Source organism: Rhinoraja longicauda, chromosome 2, assembly GCF_053455715.1.
Source record: "Rhinoraja longicauda isolate Sanriku21f chromosome 2, sRhiLon1.1, whole genome shotgun sequence".
Classification (NCBI taxonomy): Eukaryota; Metazoa; Chordata; class Chondrichthyes; order Rajiformes; family Arhynchobatidae; genus Rhinoraja; species Rhinoraja longicauda.
Genome location: NC_135954.1, coordinates 98,234,093 through 98,256,339, shown reverse-complemented (window position 1 = coordinate 98,256,339; position 22,247 = coordinate 98,234,093). Strand labels below are relative to the sequence as shown.

At 44.1% G+C, this 22,247-nt stretch overlaps 1 protein-coding gene across 1 annotated transcript in view; it reads left to right on the top strand.

The window, feature by feature from the left end:
- The window catches only part of ptprn2 (protein tyrosine phosphatase receptor type N2), a 669,963-nt gene extending 660,431 nt beyond the window's left edge, over positions 1 to 9,532 (top strand). The window contains exon 23 of the mRNA XM_078424921.1: positions 3,610 to 9,532. Within this exon, the coding sequence (XP_078281047.1) occupies positions 3,610 to 3,681 (72 nt within the window). The 3' untranslated portion in view covers positions 3,682 to 9,532. The remainder of the gene's footprint in view (positions 1 to 3,609) is intronic.
- The last annotated feature ends 12,715 nt before the right edge of the window (positions 9,533 to 22,247 follow it).

Below are 22,247 nucleotides of genomic sequence, written 5' to 3'. Positions count from 1 at the left end.
CGGCGGATGGAAGCTTGCTCCAAACTGCTGCTAGGCAACAAGATGCCTCCTTGCACGCTCTAATTTATTTATTCAGACGCGTGGTGAATTATAAATATCTAATTACAGACCAGCAGGAGGTTCTCTGGGGAGAGCTCTGGGTTTGTTTTTTGTTGGATCTAAACAAACCATGCATTCACATCTCTGAATACAAAAAAAGACTTAAAAGGGCCTGGAACTCATTTGTATCTGTGGATTGCAAGTCAGGTTTGAAATGTCAATTATGGTGAGTCCTGTTAAAAAAAAAAAACAAGGGCAGCACAGTGGGTGCAGCGGTAGAGTTGCTGTCTTACAGTGCCAGAATCCCAGGTTCAATCCCGACTACGGGTGCTGTTGAATGGAGTTTGCACGTTCTCCCAGTGACTGCGTGGGTTTTCACCGGGTGCTCTCGTTTCCTCCCACGCTCCAAAGGCGTACAGGTTTGTAGGTTAATTGGCCTCTGAAAAATTTGTAAATTGCCCCAGTGTGTGTAGGATAGTGTTAGTGCGTAGGATCGCTGGTCAGCGTGAACTCGGTGGGCCAAAAGGCCTGTTTCTGTGCAGTATCTCTAAACTAAACTAACGTAGAAGTAGAGAGTTGGTACCAGCATAATTTACTATCTACCCCACTTATGACCATTGACTAGATTAGCTCTGTCAAAGGGGCGTATTTTATTTAAAGAATAAGCTTCTTTACATTTAATAGCAAAACGCTGTTTTGGTAATGTTTCAGCAGCAAGTCAACTGATTAGAACATTATCGCAGGTTCTATCAAAGGGGAAATGGGAAATGAGATGCATTCGATATGCACAGTGGGTCCATGGAGAGTGGAGAAGAGGCAGAGTAGATTAGCCTTTATTGGAACTTTAAAGAAGAGCAGCACGGTGGCGCAGCGGTAGAGTTGCTGCCTTACAGCGAATGCAGCGCCGGAGACCCGGGTTAGATCCCGACTACGGGCGCTGTCTGTAAGGAGTTTGTACGTTCTCCCCGTGACCTGCGTGGGTTTTCTCCGAGATCTTCGGTTTCCTCCCACACTCCAAAGACGTACAGGTTTGCAGGTTAATTGGCTTGACAAATGTGAAAATTGTTCCTAGTGGGTATAGGATAGTGTTAATGTGCGGGGATTGCTGGTTGGCGCGAACCCCATGGGCCGAAAGGGCCTGTTTCCACGCTGTATCTCTAAACTAACTTTTCTCTCTAAAAATTGACTTCCTTCCTACCGAGAGCACATCCCATCTCTACGCTGTTTGACTTTATTTCAAGTGTTTGAAATAAAATCACATACAGTGTAAGGGAAAACAAGTCATCCCCATAACTCAAATTAGTTGGGGTAAGTTTGAATAGGTGGGAAATCAGCCCCAATTCCCACAGTCTGCAGAGATGTTATTACAGTGATGACTGGGTTGTATTCAAGCATCTTGCCATTTCCACCAGTCACTCTTTATAGTCACCAGTATAATACACTGTGAATAGATCAGGTAAATGCACTGAGTCTTTTACCCAGAGTAGGGGAATTGAGAACCAGAGGACATAGGTTTAAGGTGAGGGGGGAAAGATTTAATAGAAACCTGAGGGGTTACTTTTTTACACAAAGTGTGGTGGGTGTATGGAATGAGCTGCCGGGGGAGGTAGTTGAAGTGGGTACAATCATAACATTTAGACATTTAGACAGGTACATGGATAAGATTTAGAAGGTTTAGAGGGTTATGGGCCAAGTGCGGGCAGGTAGGACTAGTTTAGATGAGGCATGTTGGTCGGCGTAGGGCCGAAGGGTAAGTTTCCACACTGTGTGACTCTATGACTCTGTCTATGACAATGAGTGGCCGGTCTGAATTATAGAATCATAGAATCATACAGCAGAGAAACAGGCCCTTCGGCCCAACCTGCCTAAGCCGACCAAAATGCCCCATCCACTCTAGTCCCACCTGCCCACATTTGGCCCGTATCCCTCTAAACCTTTCCTATCCATGTCCCAGACTTGAGGGTTTTTTTTCAGAAACAAAGCATCACTAACAATGTTTGCCCTTCCTTAATTACCTTTTGGAAGGATGTCATTAAAGTGTGCACAAAAAAGATCTAAGAAGATGTTACCGGGTCTGGAGGGTTTGAGCTCTAAGTGTAAAAACTGGAAGCATAACAAATGTCAACAGCATCGGTCTCTGTGGAACTATTAATAAGTCTGTAGTAGAAAATCCAAAGAACACTTGTCAAAATGTTGGGAATACAATATTGGACTGATAATCCAGAAACATGAATTGGAATCCAAAAATGGCTTTAAACCAATCTACACAATATGAAGTTTTAGAATTGAAAAGATGACAAAAACTATTTGATTATCATAAAGAACACATCTGAGCTGCTCAAGTCCTTTAAAGAATTCTGTGGTCCTTAACTGGTTTGGGCAAACATAAATAAAAGCAAAGTTTTTTTTCCAGTTTATTGTCACGGTACAGTGAGAAGCTTTTATGTTGCAAGTTATCAAATTTCCAAAAAGACTATACATGATTACAATCGAGCTGTCCACATAAGTGGCCCTGAAATGGCATGCCAGACTTTAGGGAGAGCGGAAATTAATGCTATTTCGCTGTATTATGCAATGTCATAAAGTCATAAAGAGTCATAGAGTCATACAGCGTGGAAACAGTCCCTTCGGCCCAACTTGCCCACGCTGACAACCATGCCCCATCTACACTAATCCCATCTACCTGCTTTTGGCCCCTATCCCTCCAAACCTGCGCTATCCAGGTACCTGTCTAAATGTTTCTTAAACATTGCAATAGTACCTGCCTCAATGATCTCCTCCAGCAGCTTGTTCCGTACACCCACCACCCTTTGTGTGAAAAGTTATCCCTCAGGTTCCCATTAAATCTTTCCTCCTTCACCTTAAATCTATGTCCTCTGGTTCTCGATTCCCCTACACTGGGCAAAAAAACTCAATGCACTTACCCAATCGAATCATGTTTTTAATACAACTGTATAAGATCACCTCTCATCCTCCTGAGCTCCAAGGAATAAAGCCCTAGCCTGCTCAACATCTCCCTGTAGCTTCACCCCTCGAGCCATGTCAACACTTCTGGTAAATCTTTTCTACATCCTTTCAAGTTTGACAACATATTTGCTATAACATGCTGACCAAAAACTGAGCACAATGCTCTAGTTGTGGCCTTACCAATGTCTTATATAAATGTGACATGACCTCCCAACTTCTTTTCGCATGTACAATAAGAATAATGTATAAGGGAAATGGTTTCCTAAATGCTACTCCTGTTTACTTTACTTTGGATTTTAGAGAGACACAGCGTGGAAATAGGCCCTTTGGCCCACTGAGTCCGCACCGACAGTGATCACACTAGCACTATTTACAATTTTAACCAAACCCAATTAACCCTGCAAACTTGTACGTCTTTGGAGTGTGGGAGTAAACCGGAGCACCCGGTGAAAACCCACATGGTCACAGGGAGAACGTGCAAATTCCATACTGACAGCACCCTTTGTCTCTGGCACTGTAAGGCAGCAACTCTACCGCCGCGCTACTGTTGCAAGTAAATAAGATAGCAATCTATTCTAACTGTGTTGGGTTTATTTCCCACAGGAGCAGTTTGAGTTTGCGCTGACGTCGGTAGCTGAGGAGGTGAACGCTATCCTGAAGGCCCTTCCGCAGTGAGAAGCCACCAGAGATTGGACCTGGTGCCAACACCTTAACCCTGCTGGTCCACATGACTGTTGTAGAAACGTGCTCTGATCTTAGCTGTGTAACTTTTTTACTTTAACAGCTTTAGAAAGTGTATCCCTTCAACATCTGTATTTGATGCAATTCTTAGCTCAAACAAATAATCTCTGAACGGTTTCAAAGTAGGAGGAACTAAGTGTTTGTATATTTGCTTTTTTGGGACAGGACAGAACTAGAAACAATACCCTTCAAAGGAGATAATCAAGAATCACACAGATTTTAGACGTAGAACATAAGACAGTGCAACGCAGGAACAGACCCTTTGGTCCACGATGCCTGTGCTGAACATGATGCCAAATTAACTTTAATTCCTGCTGCCGACACATGGCCTGCACTCCTCCAATCAATAGCAAATTTGAAGTATTTTGCAAAAGGAACTTTTTCCATTTTTATTCATTTCAGTGTTAGACCAAAGTATGGCGAGGCTTCTCAGTATTATTTTCAGAGTATTAAATCAGTTGATGAATCTGATTGGTATTTCATAATACTCGTGTGATTCCACCTCCGCAAGAGGCAATTCCACCATCGTGCCAAAGTATCTGACCTCACGCTAAAGGAATGCAGCTGTGCTCCCGTCTAGTGCAAGTCCATTGTTGGATAACTATGCTTATCTATCCCGGAAGTTGACCACTGGAAATTATTTCAAATGCAGCTCTGACATACAAAATAAAATGTGTAGGAAGGAACTGCAGATGTTGGTTTAAACCAAAGATAGACACAAAAAGCCGAAGCAACTCAGCGGGTCAGACCTGGAGATGGGTCTCGACCCAAAACGTCACCTATTCCTTTTCTCCTGAGATGTTGTCTTAACACACAAAATATGATCTTTAGAATACGTTTTGAAAGGACACTTTTTAGCAAGGAAGTTGACAACAGAGTTGGATAATTTAAGGAGATATCCTACAATTGGTTATATGTGGAGTTTCTCCTTTCCTTAGAGAGATAACTTGCCAAACAAAAGGACACAAATGCTGGAGTAACTCAACAGGTCAGGTCGCATCTCCAGAGAACATGGATAGGTGACACTTCGGGTCAAGACGTCACCTATCACCTATCCATGTTCTCCAGGGATGCTGCCGGACCTACTGAGTTACTCCAGCACTTTGTGCCCTTTTGTGCATTAACTAGCATCCGCAGTTCTTTGTTTCTACACCTTGCCAAACAACCTGCCATTATAAAGCTGATCACATGAATCACTTCCTAGGGAGATTTCTGATCTTTAGTCCTAGCACCTTCCAAGACTCCCCCATGTCCGAGATTATAGGATCACTCTGTAGTGAATCCGTTCCATTGTAGGTCATGAGGTCATGTGATAGGAGCAGAGTTAGGCCATTCGGCCCATCAAGTCTACTCCGCCATTCAATCATGGCTGATCTATCACTCCTTCCTCACCCTATTCTCCTGTCTTCTTCCCATAAACCCTGACACCCCTATTAATCAATAATCTATCTATCTCCGCCTTAAAAATATCCATTGACTTGGCCTCCAAAACCTTCTGTGGCAATGAATTCCACCGATTCGCCACCCTCTGACTGAAGAAATCCTCCTTATCTCCCCCCTAAAGGAACGTCCATCAATTCTGAGACTGACCTCTGGCCTCGACTCTCTCAATAGTGGAAACATCCTCTCCACATCTATTCGATCCAGCCCTTTCAATATTTGGTACGTTTCAATGAGCTCCCCACCCCCCTCTATTGTAGCCATGCTCCCAATCCTTTATGTTGGAATCTCTCTGTTCCTCCTGTGAATTTTTCAATGTCTGATTTATGCAGACAAACTACAGTCACTGCTGGTGACGTAAGCAAATAATATTAATTCAAATATGATTTGGGACTTATAATTAGCCAAAGGCAAGCAGTTAAATATGTGAGTGAATTTGTGGCATTTCCATGGTTTTAAATTCTTTCATTCTTTGCTGTGCAATGTTTGATTCCTCTCTTCTCAGAAATATCCTGCCTGGGATATATTCATTGGGGGAGTGTAATTGCTGATTTCAGCTTTAGGATGATAAATAAGGCTGAGAACTGTGCACGGCAGGAGCCCAGTGATTCATCCCTTATCCAGTGTCAAACAGACTGCAGCACTTTATCTTCTTCACTGCTGTGTTAACTGCAGAATGGAGGGGACAATATAATAACGGTGCTTTTCGAACTCAGAATAAATCCCTGACATTTCACAAACAAATGAAGAGGGTCAGCGGTGATTAAGTCTGTGGGAAAGCGTAAGTTTCTTTTAATCTGGCCTTCGTAGGCACAGTGAAAAAGTGAGTGTACTTGGCTGAGCTTAATGTCAAAGGAACCCCAGGATCCCTGCAGTCTTTGCTCAACTAATAGTCTTCAATTCTTCTTTAGTTGCAATAAGTGAGATATCTCTCTCTTGTGTGGCTCGCATCTTCATTAGTAAATATATCTGTCACAGCGGGGCGGAACAGTGGCGCAAGGGTAGTGTTGCTGCCTCACACCGCCAGAGACCCGGGTTGGATCCTGACTACAGGTCCTGTCTGTGTAGGGTCTGGACGTTCTCCCTGGTGTGACCAAGTGGGTTTTCTCCGGGTGCTCAGGTTTCTACCCACAATCCAAAGACGTGCAGGTTTGTAGGTTGATTGGTTTCTGTAAATTGTCCCTAGTGCATAGGATAGAACTTGTGTACGGGTGATCGTTGTTCAGCATGGACTTGGTGGGCCAAAGAACCTGTTTCCACACTGTATCTCTAAACTAAACTAAACACTACTCCTGATACAAGCTGTGAGTTTGAACTCAACATAGATTCATAAGTGAGAGTCTTATGCTCCTCCTGAATGCAAGAGTCTTAAGGCCAGAGCCATTTAGTCCTGATAGTCAGAAGTCCATCGCAAAGAAGTGATCATGGTAGGTCACGTGCTTGGAGCAACACAGCAATCGAGGAGATCAAGGATATTAAAGTGAGGGTGCAAGATATTAAATCTGCAGAATTTTAGAGAGTTCCCACGCCTGCGTTATAGGCGAAACACAAAATGATCGGAAGAACTCAGTGGGTCAGGCAGCAGCTGTGGAGGGAATGGAGAGACGACGTTATGGGTCGGGACCCTTCTTCAGACCGAAGAAGGGTCCTGACCCAAAACGTTGTCTGTTCATTCACTTCACAGATGCTGCCTGACTGCTGAGATCTTCCAGTACTTTGTGTTTTGCTCAAGATTCCAGCATCTGCAGTTCCTTGTGTTCTCATACATTCCATGCATTCCAGCTGGTGTCGAGTGAAGGTCTGCATACACACCCAGAACTTCACATCGTACAATTTGTTTTAAAGTTTTGGGCTCATTCCTACCCAACCCCACCCCCCCCCCCTGCCACACTTCAACCTTTGCACTTGCCCCTGAGTATGGCACATTGTACTGGTGTATACTGACGGAGTAATGCAGAGCAACCAATCTCTTTGCATCCGCTTTATACCAATGTGATCCAAGGCTGCTTATTGTGGAGGCACCACGACAGGCCTTTAATTTTCAGCAGTGTACAGAGACAGCTGGCGCATCGTGCCGAAGAAAACAAAGCAAAATTCAACCCAAATGCACATATTCTTACCTCCCAGACTCTGTCCCGTCCCACTCAAGATGATATGACCTCAACCCATCCATTTGAGGAGTTTCCCACTTCAGATCGAGTTTCAATCGTGGACATGTGGTTAGAAATACTACTGTGAGTGTTTTACTTTCTTCAATTCTGAGATCTACTACAGTCTGTTGCAGATTTGATGTTGAAACAGAATATATAGTCTTTGTCTGTAAATAGTCCTAGTTATATAAAACATCGCATATACAAATCTATTTTAATTCTTTTGGCTTCATGAAGATAGTATTTCTTTCAGACTCACTTGTTGGTTCATTTTGTGTTGAATAGCCTAATGCTCGCTTCTTATTGAACTTTTCTTTTATTCAATAAATGATCTGCTTTATTTCATAAATTAGAACCAATTTTACTTGCTCGATAATGTCCAAATTCGTGGTGAGCGTCAGCTATCGACAATTAGCCGTGGGTGTAGCTGGGTCATTTTCAGTACTTTCCAGTTCCGCATGCTGTTGTTCAACCAGCTTAGAGTCATTGGGTCATAGAGCGTGAAAACAGGCCATTCAACCCAACTTGCCCATACCGATCAACCTGTCCGATCTACACTAGTCCCTCCTGCCTGTGTTTGGCCAATATACCTTTAGATCTATCCTATCCATGTACCTGTCTAAATGCTTCTTAAACATTGCAATAGTGCCTGCCTCAACAACTCCTCTGGCAACTGGTTCCATATAACCCACCACCCTTTGTGTGAAAAAGTTACCCCTCAGATTCCTCCATCTTAAACCTATGTCCTCTGGTTCTCAATTCCCCTGCTCTGGGCAAGCGACTCTGTGCGTCCACCCAGTCTATTCCTCCCATAATATTATACACCTCTATTAGATCACCCCTCATCTTCTTGCGCTCCAAGGAACAGAGTCCCAGCCTGCTCAACCTCTCCCTGCAGCTCAGACCCTCTAGTCCTGGCAACATCCTTGTAAATCTTCTCTGTACCCTTTCCAGCTTGAAGGTGTTGGCTGGAAGGCTGCCTGGTTCGGGCACCGCTCATAAGAACTAGATCATGGACTGGACTTCGAAAATGGTGCCAAAATATGGCACCTCTTGCATGCAAACTCAGTAGTCTATTTCTGTACACTTTGCAAAACCCTCCCTGAAGCTCAGACCCTCGAGTCCTGGCAACATTCTCGTAAAAAGATGGACTTGTTATTTTTCGTAAGAATTAGTCATGCATCACGGCCAGACATCCATGAGCATTTCAATGCAATTTTAAGTGCATTCATCATTCACACCGTGATGAAAAAGGAGCAGTAATTATTTTCTGCTGTTGACCTAAGATGTCTTTATCAGATCATCGATCCACTATACATAATGCCAAACTCATTTCCAATGGGACCAAATATTAGACACAAAATATTTTAATGATAAACGCCCAACTGAACCAAAGAAGGATGTTAAATCTTTGATATTTTTTTCTAAATAAAAGTAATTCAATTATTTCCTGAACATTTTCAGCAAATTCTACAAGAGCTTTAAAAGTAAGTACACAGATACATCCTCAATTTTCCACAGTTTTGACCATCGAATAGGATTTCCACAATTTTTTAATGGTGGCACAATGGCGCAGTAGTGGATCGGTGCTACCTGCAGCGCCGGAGACCAGATTCAATCCTGACCATGTGTGCTGTCTGTACGGAGTTTGTACATTCTCCATGTGACTGCATGGGTTTTCTCCGGGTCCTCTGGTTTCCTCCCACATTCCAAAGACATGCAGGTTTGTAGGTTAATCGGCTTCTGTGAATTGCCCCTAGTGTATAGGAGGCAAAAGTGGGGTAACATAGAACTGGAGTACAGGTGATCGATGGTCGGCGTGGACTAAGACAGCCTATTTCCATGCTATATCTTTAAACTAAACTAAACTAATTCAATTCTTTCCTGAATATATTCAGCAAATTCTGCGAGAGCTTCAAAAGAAAGAACATAAATACATCTTCAGTTTGGCACGGTTTAGAACATCAGATTGGATTTCCATCATTTTCGTGGGGTGGACAGTTTGAGACGGAAGTATTTCAACAATGTTACCTACTGGTCTGTGCAGGGAAACCTGACATCACTCTGGAACACCTTTGTGACCGTTGTCTGGATCTACCCAGTAATGCTGGGTCATTCTGAAGCTGCAGCTTCACCTACTTCATTTTAATTTATAATTATTTACTTGTACATATAACAATAAAATATACAAAATATTTTGTTCTACCTCTTTAAAAAAATTACCTTGAATAAAGTATTGTTTGTGAAGTGGTGGAAACCGGAACGGAGACTGGCACCACTTTTACTGCAGGGGAATTTTACTTGCAAAGAATTTTACTTAATCAGCCGAAAGGCCAACTTGAAATCGCTGAGGGGAAATTTATCAGTTTAGTTTAGTTTATTATTGTCACATGTACCAAGTTATAGTAAAAAGTTTTTTTGTTGCGTGCTCTTCAGTCAGCGAAAAGACATTTATGATTACAATCACGCCATCCACCATGTACAGATACAGGATAAAGGGTATAATGTGTAGGAAAGAACAGCCGATGCTGGTTTACACCGAAGATAGACACAAGATAGTAACTCAGCGGGACAGGCAGCATCTCTGGAGAGAAGGAATGGGTGATGTTTCGGGTCGAGATACAAAATATCAACATCACCAGCATGAACATTAAAACAAAATCTTGTAACCTTAAATCACTTCAAGCCCAAAACATTAAAGTTGATTTTATTGCAAGAGCATTGCTTTAGCTTGCTAGAGTAGGAAACATTTCACAAGCCTGCTTCATGAATCCATTATACTGATAGTTTACTGATGCAAACTTGATTGACATACAGTTTAGTGATTAGACAATGTATAGGACTTAATGCAAGAAATATTCAGTGCAAGATGGTCTGGGCTGCGTTCACAACTCTCTGCAATTTGTTGCCGTCTTGGATGGGGCTGTTCCCAAACCATACAATACAATACAATACAATATATCTTTATTGTCATTGTACCCAGGGGTACAACGAGATTGGGAATGCGCCTCCCATACGATGCAATAATTGAATTAATTTAGACAACAGCAACCCAACGAAACAATTGTAACAGTTTTAGACAGGATAAAGTGCAAGTTGATCTATGCGTTGTGACCATCCGGCTCAGCAGGACCGACGGGTTCATAGCAGCTATGGCCCTGTGATGCATCCTGATAAAATGCTTTCTGCGGTGCGGTGTAGAAGTATCCAGTGGATAAAAACATAGAAAAGACTGGCTTGATGACAGGCAAGGATTAGAAAGGGCAGTCCATGCTTAACTAACCAGCTGGAGGGCTTCCAAAATTATACTAATCTCATTGAGGGTGCTATTGACATAAATTGTCGGAAAGCATTTGATACAATTCGGAGTCGAGATGGTGCCCAGAACCACAACTTGCATTAATAGACTGTCTGTAATGTCCCTGTGCATTATGCAGAGTATCAACAAATGAAAATTAACACTAAACTAAACAGCAAATAACTGAGTCTTTGGTAGGTTTCCAAATATTGGGCAAAATTCCTCAGCCAGGTAACTGAGGGGTGATATAAGTGGGGGAGGGTTGCACAAAACTGTGTTGAATGTAAAAAGCTGTGGATTTGATGAATTAGGCAGTGTGTATCGGTAGACAACTAGATAAAAGACAACGGATGTTGTGTTGCTATTTATTGCAAAGCTATAAGCAGGATAGAATTGGGCTTGAGAGGTTGAATCATTAAAGATGATAGCAGAGCTCTGAGAGCCACTGTTATGGAGGGAAGTAAAATCAACTTTGTTCTCCCTGGAAGGAGGTTGTAATAGTCTAACAGTGGCTGTCAGAACTTTGAAGGGAATTGATTAGCTGGACCCATGCATTGACTACAAAGGTCACAAAAGCTTTGAAAATTAGCAGTAAATAAAAGAAGGCAGGGACGTCACAAACACATTCAATGTTACCAGGCGATTGAACCAACAAAAAAAAAAATCGAGAGATTAAATGAAAGCCACTTTCATAAAGCAGAAATGTGGGGATTAACTCCCTGTAGGAGAGGTGGGAAGAGTCAAGGCTTTCAAAACAAAATTGAATAAGCACTTGAAGGCAGGGAATCAGGGAAAAGAATGAGAGAATTGAACTGAACCTCTTCCTGGACCTGATGAGCTGGGTCCTTCTTTACTACAATGACACTATGATTCTAGGAGGAATCATAGCTAAATCTCCCACAAATGGTTCGTCTCTGCCTTTCCTTATACACTGTACATTTTCTTGGGTGGCACGGCACAGCGGTAGAGTTGTTGCCTTACAACACCAAAAATCCAGGCTCAAATCCTGACTACAGGTGCCGCCTATACGGAGTTTGTACATTCTCCCGGTGACTTGCGTGGGTTTTCTCCGAGAGCTCCCGTTTCCTCCCACACTCCAAAGACGTACAGGTTTGTAGGCTAATTGGCTTTATATAAATGTAAATTGTCGCCAGTGTGTGTGGGATAGTGTTTATGCGGGGATCGCTAGCTCAGTGGGCCGAAGGGCCTGTTTCCGTGCTGTATCTCTAAACTAAACTAAAAAAAATTATCAACAAACTGCTAATATAGAACATAGAACAGTACAGCACAGGAACAGCCCCTTTAGCCCACAATGTGCACACCAAATATAACGGTGAGTTAAACTAATCTCCTTTGCCTGCACATGATGCATATCCCTCCCTCCCCTGTATATGTGCCTATCTGATAATCTCTTAAATGCCACTATCGTATCTGCCTCCTTGGCAGCGCGATCCAGGCACCCACCACTCTGTGTGAAAAAGGTCTCCTTTAACATCTCCTTTAAACTTTGTCCCTCTCACCTTAAAGCTATGCCCTCTTGCCTTTGACATTTAGGTTGAGCATTAGATTTATTATCGTTATGTGCACCAAAATACAGTGAAAAGCTTTGTTTTGCATGCTATCCCATCAGATTAGATAATACTGAACATAAACACAATCAAGTCAAACTCAAGAACAACAGGTAGAGAGAGCAAAGGGGAAGATGCAGACTGCAGAATATAGTTCTCAGCATTGTAGTGCATCAGTTCCATAGACAAAGTCCCATGAGGGTAGAGGTGAATCAGACAATGCCCCAGCTTATAGAAAGACTGTTCAGAAGCCTGATAACAGAGGGGAAGAAGCTGTTCCTGAGCCCGCTGGTGCGCACCTTCAAGCTTCCGAATCTTTTCCCCGATGAGAGCAGGAAGAACAAGGAATTACTAGGGTGGAACTTTGACTAAGTTGGCTGCTTTGCCGAGGCAGCTCGACTTGTGAATTGAGTAGTCTGTGTGATGGACTGGGCTACATCTACAACTCTCTGCAGTCTCTTGCGGTCTTGGGCAGAGCTATTCCCGAGCCAAGCTGTGATGCAACAAGATAGTACACTTTCCATGGTGCATCCGTAGAGGTTTGAGAGAGTCATTGGAGACATGCAGAATTTCCTCAGTCTCCTAAGGAAGTAGAGGTGATGGTGTGCCTTCCTGGCTGTCACTTCAACATGGTCGGCCCACGCCAGGTTGTTCGTATGTTAATGTCAAGGAACCTAAAGCTCTCAACTATTTCCATGCTGAGAAAAACATTCAAACATTCTATCAAGTTTCCCCTCAGCCACCGATGCTCCAGAGAAACCAATCCAAGTTTGGCCAAGTTTGTCTGAAGAAGGGTCCCGACCCGAAATGTCACCCATCCTTTTTCTCCAGGGATGCTGCCTGACCCACTGAGTTACTCCTGCACTTTTTATCTATCCAAGTTTGTCCAACCTCACCTTCTAGCTAATACGCTCTCATCCAGGCAGGATTCTTGTAAACCTCACAAGCCTATTGATTATTCATTTCAAATGATTATTATTTCTTGATTTACTGCCATGCCTTTCTAACTCTTACAACCCTTGCTCTGCCGCATTACGGGTCCATATGAAAATAGCTGTTAAATCTGCAATTATGAAAATAAATCCAAATCAACATCTGCAAAAATGATTGGGTCTGCTGGGAAAACGGTTGTGGAAATTCACTGAATTTGTAAGATAATAGCAAGTGGGCCCTTAGTCCAGCTAGCAGCACACTAAATGGGTGACACATTCACTAAGTGGCAGCCAGGTCAAAGGTGTGGTTATTATTGTCTTCGAGAGGGCTTTGTAATTCTACAACAGCAAGCCGTTGCTCTTCCCTGAGCAGCGTGAGCAGTGGACACTGAATGGGAAGACATCAGCAACTTCTACCGCAGCTTTGTGCCTTTTCAATTACTTTCCTCAGCAGTTTTTCTCTGTCACCTTTCTCCCGTTATTTGCTTGAAAAGATTCAACCCTTTGTTGGGCTTAAGCACGGCAGGCATCGGGGGCATTCGGCACTGTGTCTCTCAGCGGCCGTTATAAATGTATGATCCCCTAACAGTGAGTGCTGGCAGCTCGTTCAATCACGAGGCTTCCTGGCCGTCCCAATGCTGTCTTCCATGGCGTGGCTTCCCGCGCCGGTTGCCAGGCAACCATCAGGGGGAGGAATCCAGACTGATTTTTTTTCTCTCTCTCCCCTCCCCACCCCTCCTCCCCTCTCCCAGCAGGGTTGCTACTGGATAAATGATCAGGATTGCGGTCTTGGTAGCTTTTCCCTTACCACCCTCCCTGAGATTTCCTTGGGTTCAATCAATTCACAACAAATTGGGTGAACTTACGAACATGAGAAGCAGGAACAGGCCATATCTTGTGGGGTTGTGGCAGCCCCATATTCCTTGACATCCTTAACAACTAATCATCAACAGAAGGCTGTGGAGGCCGAGTCAATGGATATTTTGTAAGGCAGAGATAGATAGATTCTCGACTAGTACGGGTGTCAGGGGTTATGGGGGGAAGGCAGGAGAATGGGGTTGAGGGGAAGAGTTAGATCAGCCATTGAATGGCGGAGTAGACTTGATGGGCCAAATGGCCTAATTCTGCTCCTATCACTAATGAACTGATCTCCTGACACCTGATATGAATGGCTCAGAAACTGAAGTCCTCTTGTCCTGACTGGTCTATTCTTTACTTTAACCCCTGTCCCTGAACATTTCCTAGCAGAGGAAATATAAACTTTGAATCTACCCTAACAACCGTCTTAAAAATGGGATGTGGGTGGGAGTGGGGAGCATGTACATGTGTGTTTACATGTATTTGTGTGTGTGTGTGTGTGTGTGTGTGTGTGTGTGTGTGTGTGTGTGCATGGATGTATGTGTGTTTTTTGGGGAAATAAAATTTCTGTGGGCCTTGATGTTAGATGCAGAGCTGATGTTTTATGCTGGTTGAAGAACCAAGAGTCACAGTCAAAATGTAGAAAAAATAAACCACAGATGCTGGTTTACATATAAGATTATTAAGGGATTGGGCACGCTAGAGACAGGAAACATGTTCCCGATGTTGGGGGAGTCCCAAACCAGGGCCACAATTTAAGAATAAGGGGTAGGCCATTTAGAAAGGAGATGAGGAAAAACATTTTCACTCAGAGAGTTGTGAATCTGTGGAATTCTGTGCCTCAGAAGGCAGTGGAGGCCAATTCTCTGGATACTTTCAAGAGCGAGTTAGATACTATTAATGATAGCGGAGTCAAGGGATATGGGGAGAAGGCAGGAACGGGGTACTGATTGTGCATGATCAGCCATGATCACTGTGAATGGCGGTGCTGGCTCGAAGGGCCAAATGGCCTATTCCTGCACCTATTGTCTATTGTCATAACTCAGCGGGTCAGGCAGCATCCGTGGAGAACATGGATAGGTGACGTTTCAGGTCGGGACACTTCTTCAGACTGATTGTGGGGGGTGGAGGAAGAAAGCTAGAAGAGAGAGGGGGAGCAGTGAGAGAGGGTTTCGCAGAACTTTCATCGGAGAGAGGCGAAGAACATCTTCAAAGCAAGCATACTTTGAGGAGATTTTGTAGGGGAGCAGTCAAAATGCAGAAACAAGGGACGATAGGTGCTGGTTTCCAAAAAAAGGCACAAAGTGCTGGAGTAACTCAGTGGGTAAGGCAGCATCCCTGGAGAACCTGGACAAGTGACGTTTCGGGTTGGGACCCTTCTTCAGCCTGATTTTGGGTATTGGGGGAAGAAAGCTAGAAGAGAGGAGGGGAGCAATGAGATCACGTCTCACAGAACTCTCGTCAAAGAGAGGAGGAGAACTTGAGAGAAGGCAAGGGCTTGGACATTCAGGACAGAGAGGGGAAAAAATACCTTCACCAAAAGAGAAGTGAATGTTTGGAATTCTCTATCCATGAGATTTGTGGAGGCTCGGTCACTAAGTATACTCAAAGCAACGATTTGAGTTTTTACATTTTTAGTTATCAAGGGATATGTGGCTAAATGAGGGATAAGGGAGCCCGGCTAGAAGATCACCTGAGCCGACACGAAGGGCCGAATGGCCTGCTCCTGCTTTTGTTTCATACGTTCTCACAGCACAGTGGTTCTTTTGCTGACTTAATGCACAACCGGGGGTGGGGGGGGGGGGGGGGGGGGGACGGGACATTTAAATTAACATTCGATTGGAGCAAGGATAGAATTTAAAGTATGACTGACTGGAAAACTAGATTGTCTTTGAAAACACGCCTTTAAATACCTGTAAGGGAAGGCATTCTGCCACCGTAATCAGGCCTTACATGACCCTGGATTGCCTTGCCAACTCTTAACTGTCACTGAAACAGCGAAGTAATCTGTTTCGTCCAAAGGTGATACAGGATAACATGCCACAAACATTACAGTCCTGTATAATGAATAAAAGACAAAAACGCCGTGCCTCGTAGAGAATCTATCAAAGAGACAAGATGAAAATAAGATTGGGAAATAAATGACTGTTTCAAAAAAAAAAGAGGAATAGTTTTCCATTTTCTCTTCTGCGAACGTCAGATTTTGAACTCACGCACAGAATAAACCCTCATGCATCCACACGATGAAAGGCAGTTCCTCTTTGGTTGAAGCCAAAGCCTTTTTCCCAAATTAAAATGTATTATTAAAAAATATTTTTTTAAATAGATTATTTTTAGCAGTGAGATTGATTCACACAGCAGAGACACAGCTGTAATTTTCGGCAGCCTGTGTAAGAGCCACTGTACAAGTAATTCCCTATTTTTAAACATGTTGCTGGTTGATGCCATTTTACGTGCGATAGTTGATCTATCTTCAGCTTCATCCCAAAAACTCTTTGTAGTTCCTTGCCCATATATCGGGAATTCATGTCTGAATTGCTGTACAACTTTTAATATCTTGGATCACTGGAGCCAAGAATTTGGAGATGGCCAAAAGGAACCAAGCCAAATAGTAAATAACACTTGCCAGAATATTTGCTCCATCTGCACTGTCAAATTATTTCATTAAAAAGAGAGAAAATGTTGCAAGAGTCAAGAGCCCTTAATTGCCAAATATACATACCAACAATGGAACAATTAAATTCTTACTTGCAGCAGATTAACAGCAGAAGAAAAGCAACTGAAAACGTCCAGTACTGAAATTCAGAATCAAAGGATAAGCCGTGCAGGAAGGAACTGCAGATGCTGGTTTATACCGAAGAAAGACACAGAATGCTGGAGTAACTCAGTGGGTCAGGCAGCATCTCTGGAGAAAAGGAACTGAAGTAGGGTCTCGACCCGAAATGTCACCTATTCCTTTTCTCCAGAGGTGCTGCCTGACCCGCTGAGTTATTCCAGCATTTTGTGTCTATCAAAGTATAAACTGTCGTGAATACTCATCGGATCAGACATCATCTCTGAAGGGAGAAACAAGAGTAAATGTATCAGGTCAATGATGCTTCAATGGAATGGACTGCAGAAATTAGAAATCTGATGGAAAAACAGAAAATGCTGAAAATTCACCAAGCAGTATCTCTGAAGAAGGAAATGGTTAATGACAAACCAAGATTAAAAAGTGGAGAGAATCAAGTCACGTACAAAGAGAAGCCAGGACAGTGTACCTACTTGGAGTAATTAGGGCAATCTACACCATTAGCCATAATAAAATCCTATGGGATAAATACAAGGCAGTGTAAATGATTGATTATACCTTTTAAATTGCTTACATAGAAAAGATGGGCTGAAAGGCCTCATTTTGTGCTTTATAATTTCATGCATGGAGTTGAATGCTACCTTATTAATTTATTCATCCTCAGGGAAGAAGCTTATCCTGAGTTGAGTGTCTTAACGTGAATCCACCTTACAGAACAGGAGTTGCTGGGGGTTTTAAAAGGCAGATTAATCCCCAACATGATCAAGTGTATCCTAGGACACTGTGGGAAGCTGGGGAGGAGAATGAGAGGCCCCAGGCAGAGATATTTGTATCATCGACTGCCGCAGAGGTGCTGGAAGACTGGAGGGTAACAAATGTTGCACCTTAACTTACAAAAGGCTGCAAGAAAAAGCCTGGGAGCTACAGAATTGTGAGCCTTATGGCAGAGGTGGGTAAGTTATTAGAAGGGATTCTGAGAGACTGAATCTGCAAGGATCTGCATAGAAAATAGGTGCAGGAGTAGGCCATTCGGCCCTTCGAACCATTCAATATGATCATGGCCAATCATCCAGAATCAATACCCTGTTCCTGCTTCCTGTTTGACCTGTTTTGGAGGGGTGACCAAGCAGATTGGTGAGGGTAGTACAGCACATGTTGTCGGAAGGGACATTAGCAAGGCCTTTGACAAGGTACCACATGGTAGGTTGGTCTGGAAAGATAGACGACGTGGTATACAATGCAATCTATCCAATTTGGCACAAAAATAGCTTGAAGGAGGCAGAGGTTAGTTTTGTTTAGCTTATTGTCACGTGTACTGGGATAGAGTGAAAAGATTTTTGTTGCATGCTAGAAGATAGACACAAATATTGGGGGAGTCCAGAACAAGGGGCCACAGTTTAAGAATAAGGGGTAGGCCATTTAGAACGGAGATGAGGAAGAACTTTTTCAGTCAGAGAGTGGTGAAGGTGTGGAATTCTCTGCCTCAGAAGGCAGCGGAGGCCAGTTAACAGTATAACAGAGCTTTATTTGTCGTTCGGTACCGAAGTACCGAACGAAACTACATAGCAGTCATAGAAAAAAAAAGAACACAAGACACATAACCCCAACACAAACGTCCATCACAGTGACTCCAAACACCCCCTCACTGTGATGGAGGCAACAAAACTTCCCCTCTCTTCCCCACGCCCACGGACAGACAGCTCGTCCCCGACCGACCCGCACAGTCCCCGCACCGGGCGCTGAAACGTCCCGCGGCCGAACCGGGCGATGAAAGGCCCGCGACCAAGCCTTGCGCAGCTAAGTCCCGTGGTCGAGCCGCACCGGGCGATGTCAAGTCCGCAGCCGAGCCGCACCGGCGATGAAAAGCCCCGCAGCCGAGCTGCACCGGGCGATGTTAAGCCCCGCAGCCGAGCTGCACCGGGCGATGTTAAGCCCCGCAGCCGAGCTGCACCGGGCACTGTTAAGTCCAGCGGCCAAGCCGCACCGGGATGTAAAGTCCAGCGGCCAAGCCGCACCGGGCACGTTAAGTCCAGCGGCCGAGCCGCAGCGGGCGATGTTAGGCCCCGCAGCCGAGCCGCACCCCGCGCCGTGAGGAAGAGAAAAGTTCCCCCCCCCACACCCACCCACACCCACCCACACCACCACCCCCTCCCACACATACACAACCAAAAAAATATATATAAAAACCATCCCAACACCGACACACAACAAAATAAAAGACGGACAGACTGCTAGTCAGCCGCTGCCGTTAGGCGCCGCCACGTATGCTTCGTTGGATGCTTTCAAGAGAGAGCTGGATAGAGCTCTTAAGGATAGCGGAGTGAGGGGGTATGGGGAGAAGGCAGGAACGGGGTACTGATTGAGAGTGATCAGCCATGATCGCATTGAATGGCGGTGCTGGCTCGAAGGGCTGAATGGCCTACTCCTGCACATATTGTCTATTGTCTATTGTCTAAAATGCTGGAGTAACTCAGCGGGTCAGGCATTATCTCTGGAGAGAAGGAAAAGGTGACATTTCGGGTGGGAATCCTTCATCAGACTGAAAGATAGAGGTGGTGGGGTAGGAAACTCACTGGAGGTGAGAAAAGCCCAGAACAAATCAGGGATGGCAACAAATGACCTCAGGAAGGGTGGATTATACATGATTACAATTAAGCCGTCCACAGTGTGCAGACACAGGATGAAGGGAATAACATTTAGCGCAAGAGAGTGGTGGTAGAGGATGTTTTTCAGAATGGAGATCTGTGACCAGCGATGTGCCACAGGGATTGGTGCTGGGTCCACTGCTGTTTGTTATTTATATTAATGTTTTGGACGAGATGTAGGTGGCATGGCTGGTAAGTTAGAGCATGACACTAAAATTGGTGGTGTGTTGAACAATGAAGGTGGTTATCTAGTATCGCAGTGGGTTCTTGATCAATTGATCCAATGACCCAGGAATGACAGATCGGGTTTAATTCAGATAAAGGTGAGGTGGACAAACCAGGGAAGGACCTACGCGGTAAATGGTGGAGCCAAGAGACGTGTTGTAAAACAGAGAGAGAAGGGATGCAAGCTTATAGTTCTTGAAAGTGGCAACACTGGTGCAAGGATTTGGAGAGGCAAAGACTCATGAGGAGTAGACTCAGGGTGGTGAAGAAAACATTTGGCAACCATGCCTTCACTGGTCAATATATTGAGAAAAGACACTGGAGTAACTCAGTGGGTCAGGCAGCATCTCTGGAGAAAAAGAATAGGTGAAGTGTCGGGTCAAGGTCCTTATTCAGACTGAAAGTCAGATGGGAGGGAAACTAAATGTATGAAAAGTTTCAGAAAAAATCAGAGCCAGCAGTGTATTGAGTACAAGTTACAACTGTACAATACGACGGTAAGGCCACATTCGGAGTAACATGAACAGTTCTGGTCACCCTGCAAGAGGAAGGGTGTCATTAAACTGGAAAGGGTTCGACAAAGATTTATAAGGATGTTACTGGGTCTGGAAGGTTTAGGTTATAAAGAGAGGCTGGATAGCCGAGGACTTTCTCCCTGGAGCACAAGAGGCTCGGGGATGACCTTACAAAAGTTTATGAAATCATGAGAGGCATAGATAAAGTGATTAACCACATCATATCATATCATATCATATATCTACAGCCGGAAACAGGCCTTTTCGGCCCTCCAAGTCCGTGCCGCCCAGTGATCCCCGTACATTAACACTATCCTACACCCACTAGGGACAATTTTTACATTTACCCAGCCAATTAACCTACATACCTGTACGTCTTTGGAGTGTGGGAGGAAACCGAAGATCTCGGAGAAAACCCACGCAGGTCACGGGGAGAACGTACAAACTCCTTACAGTGCAGCACCCGTAGTCAGGATCGAACCTGAGTCTCCGGCGCTGCATTCGCTGTAAAGCAGCAACTCTACCGCTGCGCTACCGTGCCGCTATCGTTTTCCATGGGTAGGGAAGGCAAGCACACGATCATCTTTGAGGATATCTCATAAAAGACAATTAAATACTGGAGCAATTGTAGTCTTCTGGTGTATTCCACTTAGTGACTTTAGACTTTAGACTCAGGTTTCCAAAATGCTACCCATTTACTTAGTTTAGGCTTTAGAGATACAGCATGGAAACAGGCCCTTCAGCCCACAGAGTCCGTGCCAACCAGCAATCACCCCATTCACTAGCACTATCCTACACACGAGGGACAATTTTTACAGAAGCCAATTAACCTACAAACCTGTATATCTTTGGAGTGTGGGAGGAAACCGGAGCACCCTGAGAAAGCCCACATGCTCTTGGTTGCTAAAATGTGGCTCATGATTCTAGAGCTGACAACATTCAGCTGCCTTTTCAAAGTTTGAGTCTGTCATTTTCAATTATTTTCAACTACACTCTGCCGTCCAGTTTTTGCCAATCCCATCTACTCCTTCCCTTTATCCCATATCAGTAGGCATGCTTTAAACAGTGGCACAGCTGGCAAAGCCACTGCCTCACAGCCCCAGAGACCCAGGTTCGAACCTGACCTCGGATGCTTTCTGTGTGGAGTTTGCATGTTCTCCCCAAGACCGTGTGAGTTTCATCTGGGTGCTCCGGTTTCCTGCCATATTCCAAAGACGTGTGGATTTGTAGATTAATGGGCTGCTGCAAATTGCTCCTCACTTGTAGGAAATGGATGAGAAAGTAGAATAACGCAGAACTAGTGTGAACAGGTGACCGATGGTTGTTGTGGACCTAATCGGCTGAACTAAACTTAATGCTTTTGCATTCAATTCCCAACTCTCATCACCTTTAAAAACCTTCTTAAACCCCCCATTTTTAATCAAGCTTTTAGATTAAGCTCAGTCATATCACAGAACCAAGCTCTTCGGCCCAACTTGCCCATGTCAGCCAAGATGCCCCATCTACACTAGTCCCCCCTGCCCACGTTGGCCCACATCCCTCTAAACCTTTCCAATCCATGTACCTGTCCAAATGTCTTTTACATGTTGCTATAGTACCTGCCTCAGCTAGCTCCTCCGCCAGCTCATTATACCTACCCACCACCATCTTAATCATTCTTTGGCTCAGTACCCATCTCTCTTAGATCGCAGTGAAGAGTGCTGGATGATGTTCTATGTTCCATGTTATAATAGGTTCTTTTAGCTCAAATTGCTGTTGATTTTTACTGCCCCAGGGACGCGCGTTCTTTCAATAGCTTTTTCTTCCAATTTCCAAAGGCAACCAATACCTGTGCAAACCTGAACTTACGTGCAGATATAATGAAATCAGTCAACTCAAGGGTATGCATTATGCAACGTTGAGAGAGTTGTATAGCACTCAAAATATGATTTGGTGATGGTCTCAATATAAATGAGTATATGGTATTTAACCTCTGTGTGCATTTTAAGAACCATTCACAAATCCTGCATTGGGAGATCAGGCTGATTTGTTGAGAATGCTGAAACCTCACCGTTGCCATGGTTATCATGTACTATATT